Source organism: Solanum lycopersicum, chromosome 3 (genome assembly GCF_036512215.1).
Source record: "Solanum lycopersicum chromosome 3, SLM_r2.1".
Classification (NCBI taxonomy): domain Eukaryota; kingdom Viridiplantae; phylum Streptophyta; class Magnoliopsida; order Solanales; family Solanaceae; genus Solanum; species Solanum lycopersicum.
Genome location: NC_090802.1, coordinates 62,008,295 through 62,021,471, shown reverse-complemented (window position 1 = coordinate 62,021,471; position 13,177 = coordinate 62,008,295). Strand labels below are relative to the sequence as shown.

Here is a 13,177-nt window from a genome sequence, read left to right as displayed (position 1 = left end):
AAATTACATTTTCAAAGTATATGATTCCACAAAAAGTAATAGTGAAAATTATGTCTTTAAATACTTTTCTAATTATGTTTGCATTGATTTTCAAAGTAAATGATTTTACAGTGAAAATTATGTCTTTTAATATTTTTCTTATTATATTTTTAAATAAATATAAAGAAATGGTATAGGACCGACTTTCGAATTTAGCCAAATTGGCAAATTGGACCGTTTCTTCTCCATATTACGTCAGACTAGAGTCACCTGACCCACTCCACGTCAACAAAAATTAATTAATTATTTATCATTTTTTTCATAATAATTTATTAAGAAATTAAAAAAAAAAAGTCTAAATAAATTCAGTAAATGATCAATTGATGATTTGTCTTCTTCCATACTCTTCAAAATCGATGCCAAATATCAACGGAAGTTATATCTTCCTCATCACTTTTGCCATTTTACTTGTTCCATTTATCATCATATTGAAGAAAAAATTCGTTTGCTGTGCCGAAGAATCGAATAATCCCGCCGACGGAACCACCACATGTCCGCCGGAAAATGGGACTGGTGAAGTAGCGATTCGTATTTGCGATGAATCAGTGAAAAACAGTGATTGTTCGATTTGTATTGCGGAGATTAAAATAGGAGAAATTTGTGCGATTCTTCATCCTTGTTGCCATGGATTTCATGTTGGTTGTGTTCGTCCTTGGTTAGAAGATAACGAGACGTGCCCTTTGTGCCGGACGACTGTTAATACTAACTTGTCACGTGTAATACGGTATCGACGAAATCTCGCTCCATGACTCAATTTCAGATTAATGGCTAGTGAGTGCTTCCAATTGAATCTCCTGTAAATAAGGTAAACAAACAAATTCTTTTTTGTATATATACAATGAAAATTTTGCTGAACTTATTACTAGTACATTGATGCAGTAGAACTGTTGCATCCAACTTCCGTTTAGCCATAAATTTTGAAATTGAAATTAAAAGTAATCCGAGCTTTTAAGAATCAGTTTAAGTTAAGTTACCCTTTTATCTCGAAAAAGAAAATAAGTTCCATCACGAAGGAAAAAAACAACACACAAACCGTACTCGAGCTTTGAATCAATGTCCCCATAAGCCAGGAGTATGCCCGTGTGTTTCAACGAGAATACTAAAAAAACATAATTTAGCTTCATGTAAGATAGTCAAAGTAAGATTGAACTATCGACATGATATGATATGTTTGCTCACTTTGCCTGCAAAGGTTATACTATGAGTTATTAAATGGTAGGATGAATAGAAAAATTCAATTGAACAGCATATTCCTAGAGGGCACAAGAAATTTGGTGTCTTTCTTCACGTTTATCGTCGGCTTTATACTCCATTTTTTTTTAATACTTTGTATATTTTGTATATTTTTCTAAAGATTCGTCATGCATTTGTTCTTGTCTTCAAGTGTGTGATTTATCGATTCACTTGCTCAATATCTAATCTTTTATGTCCCCAAAAGAATGTTATCTCTTTGTATTCACATATTTAACTTGTTATTTCCCACCAGCATATGTACCGATAACAAGGTGGAAATACTAAAACCTTTTGACTAATTTCCAACTACTTTCCAGAAAACAAGCTAACAGATCACGAATCCCTAATTCTTAGCTACTAAGTTTATCATCTCTAAATTACTAGATATATACTATGATATAACATTTCTTTTCTCACTAATATACAATGCACGAACAGTGCACTTCACATGCTAGAAAAAATAGTTCCAACAAAAATAAGATTCAAACAACTTTCATTTGATGACAAAGAAAGAATAAACAATTTGATATCACATCAGAGGCTGCATCACATAACTACTCTGTCCAATCTTGATACGAGCACTTCTTGGATAATCTTTAATACGTATCAAGACTTGCAATATGTTTACATACATTGGATTTAGACATTTAGGTATCGGAATAACGTAGAATATTTTAAATTTACAGCAACTTACCCATGTAATGCCACCAAGTGGGGTACACAAATCTTATACCTGCCTTGCGAGATGGAGATTTTTTTTTCAATATTTACTAATAGAATTTAGCATGATGGTATAGCTATCACTAAATTGCAGCATAATACAGCACAGTTAAATACTGTATATTGAAATCGAAGTTCAATAGCATTTATCAAACTCCTCTAAAAGAAATAAGAGTAGACTTGGACAAACAACTTGAAAACACACTCTCCACCATAATACATGCTTGAAATGAACACAATGTATATTGTCGTTGAGAAAGAAATTACATTTGAAGAAGTAGGGCTTAGGCCATACCTTCTTGAGAGTTTGGTTACACAATCAAACCAAACACATGAATGGCACAAAAGATCCTAAGCGAAAAAGGCACTAGCACAACTAGAGAGGTTCAAGGATAATCATAGCTCAAAGTATTTGCTTTACGCTTTTTGACATTTCCAGCTATCTATGTTGAAATGAACACGTTTATATCACTATCTACACTCCGCAGACATGTCTGAGCTTGGTGCTGAATGTACCAAGTTGTCCATCAACGAATGATTTCTCTGTTCTTTCTCAATCCTGATAACTCAATCTCCATAGGAACTACATTCGTCAGGAACATAGCAAGCCACAAATGCAAAGATAATTGTTCAATGCATGCAAGATGAAAATGCTGTGTCATGTATGTTGACATACAAATATAGCTTAAGTTACTTCACGAGAACTCACAGTTCTTTACTTTGACCTGCAAATTTCTCCATGTACATCGAGTTCTGGTGATTTTAGAACAGCCAATATTGTAAAGATCAAATATCCCTGTCAATAGAAGCATGATACAGCAAAAACAAAGGTATGACAAGAGTTTCTTCGTAATCATGTCATTGCTAAAGCTGTCAAAATCTAATCTTGATCAGTATTCAGCTTACAAAATCACAATCAAACACTTCTTTGCAACTACTAAAATCACAGGGCAACGGAAAAAACTTCCCAATCAACAAAGCTCTGTTTCAAATAGATCAGAAGTGCACCAAATATCTCCATCAATGGAACAGTGACAAAGCAAAAACAAAAGGTATGATAGATTTTCTTTGTACTCAACATTATTCGCTAAAACTTCCCCATAAAATCTGATCTTGATCAGTATTTAGCTTATAAATTCAACATCAAACACTTATTGCAACTACTTAAATCGAGTGTTTCAAATCAAAAGATTAGAACATTCAAAATTGGCAACTCTTATTCATCTTCATATCAATTACTCAATCTAGAGAATACAACAAGGATCAATCCAAGGGATGTAACAGCAACACAAGAGTAAGTAACACCTTGAGCACGAACAAACAACAAGTTCAATTGCTTAGCAGCCTGTAGAGTAAGAGTCAAAATCTGCAACCTAGATTGTTCTTCCATTTTCTTAAAGAAGTAAATCGGCTTCAGCGCTCTTCTCAACATGAATGCCAAGGAAAATGGCAACCCAAAAGCCAAGAAACTCTGTATCGAAATCTCAGGAATTGGGGAAGACTGAGTCTTGTAAGTAAGCCAAGCTCCTAAACCAAGATGAACAAGCCCAAGTACAGCAAATGCTTTACTCAAATTATACATTGTCTTAAGCATTTTCTCAAGCACTTCACGGGTCTCATTCGCAAGTGGCGTGACGTCACGTTCTACAGTTGGTCCTGTGATCTCCTGGTGCTTAAATTCAGGGTTTTCACTCGGATGCTCGCTAGGGCTTTTAGGGTTTCCACTACCCTCAGATGAAAAGTATCTGGGGTTCATCTTTAAAGGGTTTTGGCAATTCGTCAACGCTAATCCACGAACTTGAAATCTGAGATTCTCCGTATACTGAGAAGAATGAAATTGCTTTTGTATCATCCCAATAAATGGTGGATGATTTTGACTCTGGCTAAAAGGAGCTGATTTGACATACGAATTGAAGGGGGTTGAGAGTTTTGGGTTTATTTGGGAATCTCTGAGAAATGAAGGATTTCTAAGAAGTTTGTTTGTAAATCTGCGAGTCACTGTAGACGCCATAGCTGCAGAAGCAGAGAAAGAGAAGATCGGAGTCAATGGCAGCTTTGCTCAAGTTATGTTTGTATTTTGCATTTTTCGTATGGGCCGAACTGTTGCTTCTCTTCTGTGACCCAAGTTGGAGTCCAGTTTACACAGAGTTCACGCTTCGATGGGTCTAATGAAAAGGGATATCGATCTAATCTGATTATCTGTGTAAAGCCTAAAATATCAATAGAATAGGGCTCCTTATTTATGTATGGAATAGTTTTCACTTCGAAGAGAACAGGATTCCTTATTTATCTATTTAATAGTTTTTGATTCTCATCTTCGACGTGAAATAAAAAAGTCTAATAGCTCGTAAGGTTCAAACGGTATGATAAAATATACAAAACATATACACTAACCATATATAATATATATGTATATTTAATGAATGCGTTTACTGAAAGTTCAAACAGGTGGATTTAATGAGAGGGGATATCGATCTAATCCAATTAATTGTGTAAAGCCTATAGCATCAACAGAACAGAGCTCCTTATTTAACTATTAGTATTTTTCAGTTCGAAGAGAATAGGGCTCTTTATTTATCTATCAGTAGTTTTCAGTTCTCATCTTCGATGTAAAATAAAGTAGTTTGATAGCTCTTAGGTTCAGACGATATGATAAAATATACAAAATATACACACTAACTATATATATATATTATATATATATATATATATATATATATATATATATATATATATATATATATATATATATATATATATTTAATGATTCCGTTTACTGAAAGTTCATACTATGGTGGGTCTAATGAGAAGGGATATCGATCTAATCTGATCAATTATGTAAAGCCTATAACAACAACATAACAGGTTTTCTTATTTATCTATTGGTATTTTTCAGTTCGAAGAGAACAAGGGTCCTTATTTATCTATTAGTAGTTTTCCGTTCTCATCTTCGACGTGAAATAAAGTAGTTTGATAGCTCATAACTCGTAAGGTTAAGATGATATGCTGAAATATACAAAATATATACTAATTATATATAATGTATATGTACATTTAGTAGTTTTTCATGTCTATTTATGTTTTATCTAGTTCTTCTAAAGTATTTAACTTGTAGGCAAATTTGATAAATTTTGTATTTGTGTTGCTTCGCTCAAAACTAAATTTGGAAAATAATTAAAACTAATCAGTATATTATATTACTTTGATTTATATGAGATGTAAATGTTGTGATTACCATATTAAGCTATAGATATATGTTAATGTGAACTTTAGATATTCAGATATGAAATTAGATTTTGAAATTTAAATTTTCCCAAGTTTAACTTTAAATTTAAGCCTTTGAAGTACTTCATTCAAATCAAAATTAAATTAAATTAGAAGTTGAATTTGACTTCAACCCAATATGTCTAAAGTTTGAAATTTGATCGTCATAATTTCAATTTACTTCAATTTCAAAGATTTAAAATTAATTCTCAAATAGCTAAATACGAAATATTTTATAATTTTCGATTATGTTTCAAATAATAGTCTTCCAAGAGGTTATTTTCTCAACAAAGGTATGTGATCGATATTTCTCAATGTGATTTCGTACTGTTTGAACCCCCTCAATAGAATATATATAGAGAGAGATTTTAATCCTTTAAGCATAAAATTAGAAGTTGATTTAGTAATTTAAAATTTATCTCAAAGTTCTAATTTCAAACCGTACATGCTATTATTAATTTATTTTCGACTCCTTTACTAATAATCTTGAATCCAAATGAAAAAATTTCTTTTTTAATCATCATATAAAGTTCTATATCAAAGTGCCAAGTGCTAATTCCAAAGAATAGGAAAATCAATCAAAGCAACAGCCAAACAAATATATTTACACGTAATAATTAGCGACTTCAATTACGACTTTTTCGAACATTAATTTTTTTGTCACGCTCTGTTACCCACCAGTACACTTCATCTAGATTTCCAAACGTTAAAATGTGCGAAAATTTTATTCAAAAATATAAAATAAAAATTACATTTTAAATTACTTAATTATGTCTTTTAACAGCTCGATCATACTACGTCTCCAAACACGTAAAACCTTGTCAACTAAGGAATGTTGAACAAAATGCACGTCTAATTAGGTGTTCTAATTAAAGTGGACTAGGTAAATAAACAAAAAATATAGAATAATATTGTGGAGTGTAAGAACTGTAAAGATAAATATATAAAAAAAATATTCTTTTTGAATTATAGAGGTGGTCCAAATCTACTTAAGTCTTCCTTTTTCAGTTGCGTGATAACTGTTTGTGTGTAGCATTAAAAGATTATTGAAAAGCACTAGCATATTGTGAGACTAATAAGATGAGTTGTCAACTTGTCATGTTATTTGGTAGGTCACTAAATTAAACAAACAACTTTAATTTAAGCTCACTTGTAATGGACTATAACTTTTTATTTTATTTTATTTTTCATACTATATAGTCCCATATTCACTCATTTTCCCTTCAATCCCAAGATAAAATTATTACACTAGAACAAAAATTTACTCTTTCATGTTTAGCTCAAGATGAAGCTAAAATGTATTCAACAAAAGAATGCAAAATAGGAAAAAAAAAAAAAAAGGTTACATCTTGTACACATTGAATTACCATTCCCTAACTAAAATTTGTAAAAGAAATTCAACTAAAAAAAAAAAGAAAATAAGAGGTACTTAATATAGGTTGATAGTTCGGCGTAAAACTTACTAACTCTGGATTTAAGCTTAAATGAAACAGTGAAGATTCATATAGCCGATCCCAACTTGTTAGGGCACTGAGACGTAGTTATTGTCCAAATGTAAAGAATCAATGAATCTGTACACTTTGATGAAATTCCCCCAATGATTAGTTAGAAAGAAGGCCCAATAGTTGCTCATGTTTGTGTGTACTGTCAATCCACCATTGCTGAAACTCAATATGCTGTTGTTCATGAGTACTATCTTCTTCTTCAACAGGAGCAGGCAAATTTAGATCCAAGAAGTTTTTGATTTCTGGTGTTGGTTTTTCTACTTCAACAGTTTGATTGTGGTTATTTTTTTTGGCCTCGGCAATCAAATGGGATCTTTTATGACCACCTAATGCTTGTCCTGATGGGAAAATCTTGTAACAAATTGGACACTCATGCATCTTTAGTTGCTTCTTGGATCCACAATTTTGCCCAAATTCAGTCTCGTTATCGCCGGTTTTGATTTGTTTAGCAAGATCGATATGAGTGGCAGCACAAGTTTGATCACCTTTAGAATTTTTGTGGCTTGCTCTGTGACCACCAAGTGCTTGATAAGAGTGGAAGCTCTTGTTACAAGTAGTACACTCAAATTTTATTTTTGGATCAGAGATAACAACTCTGTTTTCATTCTCCATTTTCATCTTCTTCTTTTTCTCATCATCTAAAACCTCTGTTCTGTTCCTTTTTTGACCATTTGTTACAGACTTAGAACTCTCACCTTGTTCTGTTTTTTTCCCATTTTTGACTTTTTTGATCAGCTCTGATTTGGTCAAAAACTGTGAGTTGTTATCAGAACATTGATCAGTGACATGATTGTTACCAACCCAATTGCTTACATCTCTTGATAGCATAATCAAACTCATAGCAATCTCTTCTTGTTCGTGCTCAATTTCAGATACACAAGGGGAGGAGCCATTAGCAGCAACAGTTAAAGAAGAGGAAGTTGCAGCAGGGGCCATGTTATACCTTTTTCTAGATGATCTCTTCTTCTTATTTGTTGCTGCTGCTGCTGCCGCCGCCGCCGCCGCTGCTGCTTCGGTATCAGATTCACTAACACTGTTCCAAGAATCTTCTTCTACTGAAGATGATGACGAGTGACACTTCATATGCCCAAATAAAGCTTTCCAAGACTGAAAGCTTTTGCCACATTCCTTACAAACTTTAGGAAGCAAAGTATCCACCAAATCTTGAGAAAATTTCGAAGTCTTCTTCGGATTGTTTCTAAGCACATAACTAATATCTTGATTTCCCATATCCAAATTAACATCGCGATTGCTATTATTGGTGGTGGAATTGCTAACGATATAAGCTGGAAGCTTCTTTCTTGATGTCTCCCCATCTGTTGTATTAACCATATGAGACCTCATATGACCTCCTAAAGATCTACCACAATGAAAACTCTTATTGCAAAATTTGCAAACGTGTTTCATTAGTACTTCATGATCTTCATACCCCATTGAATCAAATCGAAAAATCTTAATAATCAAATCAGATAATTATAATCAAGAAACACAATGAAGTAACAAAAGTCCAACTTTTATACCTCCTACTAAAATATGAAAAAGAATATCAAAATTGAAAGTATTTGTTTGAGAAATTAAAGAAAAGAGTATAGTTTATGAAAATGGGAGGAGAAATCCATGCATGGAAGCAAAGATAAAAAGAAGTGGTAAAGAGGAAAAGATAGTACTAGTAGTAGTAGCAGCACGTGTACTCAACTGACAATTCTACGCCAACTCAAATCCAACGGTTGAGATTTATTTGTTTGTGAAAAAATTGTGATGAGCTGACCTTTTCTTTTTTTAGCTTAGCTTAGCTTAGATAGAAAAATAAAATAATTATTATAATACAACTCCTCTCAAATAACTATTCTTTCCTTTGTCTTTGCTATTAAAGAAGCTCACAACGCTAAAATATTGCAGTAAATTTTAAGCTGAAGCTTCCACTCTTTGGCTGTTATTCTTGTACACTATGTACTATTACTTCTTTTGTTTTTCAACCTACACTTTCCCAATTTATTCAAACGAGTTTAACATGACACAAAATTTAAATTTTTTTAAAGAATTTATGATTGAGATATTCCTTAATTATTTGTGTGACTATAAACTATTTTATTAAAAGCAAAAAAATAATAATATATTTTCAATTACAAAAATGTGATATTTTTCGTTAAAACGAAAAAGAAATGAATGTCGTATGAATGTGGATAATATGAGTTTAAAATTAAAGGGTTTTGTGTTATGAGTCACCTAGATGATAATCAGTGGTAGATCTAGAGAACAATTTGTGAATTGAGGGAGATTTAATAGCTTCTCTTTAGATTCTGGATATTTAGGTACTGCAAATTCAATTATTATTATATATAAATTTGATCAGGTCAGTATAGAAACTTATAAACTTCAAATCACGAATTCTAGTATGACGGTAATTATATATAATTGGTATTGTAACTCTTTAAATAATACTTTACGTCGAATTAAAAAGTCAATGATACATATAATAGAGTTGATAATAGTTTTGAAGGTCTATGAGTCCCAACCCTAAAGTCTAAAAAGATTTAGATTGAGTAGGACTAAAATTTAGTACAAAGGATGCAAGTTCACTACACCTCACAAAAAGCATATGCGCGATTTTCTTTTCTGTTATAAAACAAAGTTTGATGATTTTTTGATATAAAAATTATTATTAGATCAATAATCGTATATCTTTTTGAGCACAGTAGTAAAAAAAACTAGGAAAATGTAGCTGGCTAAGTGAAAAACTTTTCTTGAATTTAGCTTCAATTAGTATATTTGATTAGTACTATGATTATGATATATATATATATATAAAGCTAAGCTAAGTTGCCGGCCTAAATTAGCAGATGGAGCCGGCTCTTCATAGCACTAACCGCAACGTGAATATGTCTTTGTTATTATTAAGTAGACAAAGTAATCACATTTTTGGCCTATTAATATGAAAGTTCCTCACCTTTTGTGCTTGTTTTAGCCGGCATTATTAGTGCAACTTTAGCTGTGAATTAAGTTGGTTTTACATATTAATTAAATGTTTTAATTTGTGTGTGTTTACGAGGAACACAAAAGACCATACTCTTTTATTTGTTTAAAGATCAAAACATGCATGTGCTTGCACATTAGTTTGTGCCTAACTTTGGCTTGTGAAGCTACTACATGCACTTGTGATGATTATTGTGTGAGGCAAAAATGTCTTGTGATTGGCCAAAGAATCTTGGATTTTAAAAGCCTAGATTTCTAAGTTTTTCTGGATTGAATAACGTAGGTCAGTAGCAGAGTCAGAATTTTCATTAAGGAGGTCCAAAAATATGAAGAAGTACATAAATGAAGTAATCGGAAAGAGTTCAATATCTACTTTATATACATATATAAAAATAATATATAATTCTAACCATATATATAAACAATGTATTTATCCATCGAAGGAGATTCAAATGAACTCCTCACCCCATATAGCTTCGACCCTATTGATAGGTCTTAGCATTGGCTAATTAGATAGATATTTTGAGTCTGAATTCGATCCTTAATGATAGTCTTTGTGTGATGATGCAAAAATAATTAATCGAATCAGTAAACTTCGATTAATATGTTGTTCTAGTGATGAGAACAATATTAGAGTTGCCAATTACTTTACTGTCCAAAGAAAGTTATAAAGTTCTATCATATATTGAGTGTGGTAATTATGTATGAAGCATGCTAAATAAAAAAAACAATAATATATTCCCACTGTTTTCCCAATTTCCTCTAAGCTGACTTACTAGGTGTCTGGTGAGAAAGCTGCTCAACCACTTCACCTTAATTAAGGTGTTACACCAAACCAATTGGTATCAAGTGATGATTCCACATATTTGATATCCTTAGATCATATAGGTAATTTTTTTTACTATATAAAGTCTGGTGTCTAGATTAATTTCATAAATATCTATACAGAGAAATTATTTTTTGTGTGTGTTAAATTATTAAACTCAAAGACCTTTGTAATTTTCAGCTAAATCGCCTCATCAACAACCACCAACTCCATAATTTTGACAAAGAGATCCAAAATTTTGGCCTACAACTAATCACTTACTTTGATGAGCTTCTACCATGTGGCTCAATTTATTACATACTAGTACTTGACTAACTAGCACTAATGGACCAAAGGATTAGGTCATCCACATCCACATTAAGATCTTTATTATATTTTTTTGTTGTAAGAAATGAAAAAAGCTAGTCTACTAATTAGAAGACAATTGGTGAAAATGATGAAACACATAAAGACATTTGTATATGATATGTTATTATAAATTGCTCAAAAGTGACTTCACTTGAGAGTGAAGAAGTCTTTAATTAGGTATTTTGTTTTACCAAAAGTGGATGCTACATATTGACAACCAACACTCTTACAAGTAAAGTTTGGCCACTCCTTGTCTGTCTTCTACCCCATAATATGCCCATTATATATAAACATTTTGATGCCCCTACTTTGCCTTTATGCTTGATCATGCCCTTTCACTAAATTTTTTGCAATAGTGAATCTTTCAATTACTAGCTAGAAGCAAAGCTAGGTACTAGCATCCACAATTCCCTATATCTTATATATTAAGACAATGTATATAATTTTATACAGTCAGTATATAGAATTTATTCGCTCTTGATATTTATATTTAATATATTGATCAATACTATAGATTGATTGGTCAGATTAAGTGATTAACCAATCAAAAATTGACTTCAGTCATTATGAGTTAACCAGAAGCAAAATTAAGCTAATTAACTATGGTTAAGTGATATTGGTTAATGGAAGTAAGTGTTATGCATTCATCATTGGGTTTTTTTTCAATACGAGGGTATGTTAATATTTTAAAATTATATGATATGTATTATTTTATGTTCATTTAAATATTTATTTTTTAATATTTTAAATAACTGACTTCGCAGCAGAACGCCAGATAAGTCTTCCAAACAACATATTTTTTTTGTCTTTTCTTTGTTACAAAAATGTATTGTACAAGGCTCTAAATTTCAGCAACTAATTCCCTTTTTTGTCATACATTGTGAATCCAAAATTGCAATTCACAATTTCATAGATTTTTCCATTAATAAGGTTTAATTTTTCTAACCGTAATTTGTCGTAATACCTAAGTAAGCTCTTCTGTTGTAACGCAAATTACACTTTTAGAATTTCCTAATTGGGTACGTAATTAACTCTTTTTTCTTTTCCATGTAAACACAAATTTATTTATTCTTAATTTAGGGTTCATTGCATTTTGGTCCCTCGATTTTTGATAAATTCTAATATCAATTCAGTGATATCTAACTAAATGTGTTTTATCTTCGATTAAATCAAAATGTATAAATTTTGATCCTTTTACTTGTAAACATTCACAAATTCACCATAATTACTAACTGTGTCGAAGCCATATATTATAAAGATTCGATAAGTATAATCTATTATTGATAAAATAATAAATATTTATCGTACAATAATTCAATATGCACGTAAATTAATCCGAACACTACTGTTATAAAAAGTGTGACTCTAGCGACAGATCCCTTTTACCTCAAGTCAAAGCAAGATCTACCAAAGCCTTTTGTTAATTTGGAGGCTTGTTGAGGAGCTTCACTTATTCACAAGCAAAACCAAGTCTTATAATTTCTTATTCGAGGTTCGGTATTCATTTTGGAGTCTGAATAATTTTGATTTGTGATGAGATATTTTATTTTATTAAATAAAAGATTTTTAATCAAAAGTAACTTTAACATTTAGAATTCAAACTCAAAAATGTTTCTAATTAAGATTGAAGAAATACTTTACTGTGTGACGGACTAGTATTACTAGTAAAAGTAAAGTTAATCCTTAAGCTTAATTGGTCCACTTTGTGTGAATATGAGATCTGGAGAGCTAGGTGACATATACAGTTTCCATGATTAAAGATATATTAGAATATAAGTAAAGTTCATTAATGATAAGCACGTCAACCCTTTTAATTAATTAAAAATATAGAATTAACAAGAATATTAGTTAGTATTTGCTGGTGGTTAGGCTCTTGAGAGTTCATGTTGAACTGTATCTCTAAGTTGAGAGTAGTTAGATAGACAGTAACTTGTTATTTCCATAGTTTAACATTTGTCCTGATTTTATTTTTTTTTTAAGTTTTTATAACGACGTTCAAATTAATATACAATAATAATTGATGGAAACTGTTAGTTTCGTCTTCAAACTATTGACAGCCTTAAAAAAATATCTTCTAACTCTACTTAAAAAATTAATTAAACTTAAATAAAGTGGAAGAGAATCACGTGAAATTTGAAATTCTACTTCTAATTCTTGTTTTTCCAAAAAAAGGAAAAAAACTACAATGATATCCCATTTGCAATTAGTCATGAGCAAACTAACTACTCGATACATATATTGGTGAAAGATATTAAATATTGAGTACATA

The 13,177-nt window shown here is 31.2% G+C and overlaps 2 protein-coding genes across 2 annotated transcripts; both read right to left on the bottom strand.

The window, feature by feature from the left end:
- Positions 1-2,956: 2,956 nt before the first annotated feature.
- Positions 2,957-4,318, bottom strand: LOC101246814 (uncharacterized). Its single transcript, XM_004235977.5, has one exon. It carries the CDS (start codon positions 4,001-4,003, stop codon positions 3,224-3,226), a length of 780 nt encoding a protein of 259 aa, XP_004236025.1. The 5' UTR covers positions 4,004-4,318; the 3' UTR covers positions 2,957-3,223.
- Positions 4,319-6,499: 2,181 nt separating this feature from the next.
- LOC101264713 (zinc finger protein ZAT1-like) lies at positions 6,500-8,400 on the bottom strand. The gene has a single exon (XM_004236441.4). It carries the CDS (start codon positions 8,193-8,195, stop codon positions 6,858-6,860), a length of 1,338 nt encoding a protein of 445 aa, XP_004236489.1. The 5' UTR covers positions 8,196-8,400; the 3' UTR covers positions 6,500-6,857.
- Between the last annotated feature and the right edge of the window lie 4,777 nt (positions 8,401-13,177).

Excerpts from the sequence above, each read along its gene's own strand:
- LOC101264713 (XM_004236441.4), bottom strand. The coding sequence starts at position 8,195 with ATGGGGTATGAAGATCATGAAGTACTAATGAAACACGTTTGCAAATTT.
- LOC101246814 (XM_004235977.5), bottom strand. The coding sequence starts at position 4,003 with ATGGCGTCTACAGTGACTCGCAGATTTACAAACAAACTTCTTAGAAAT.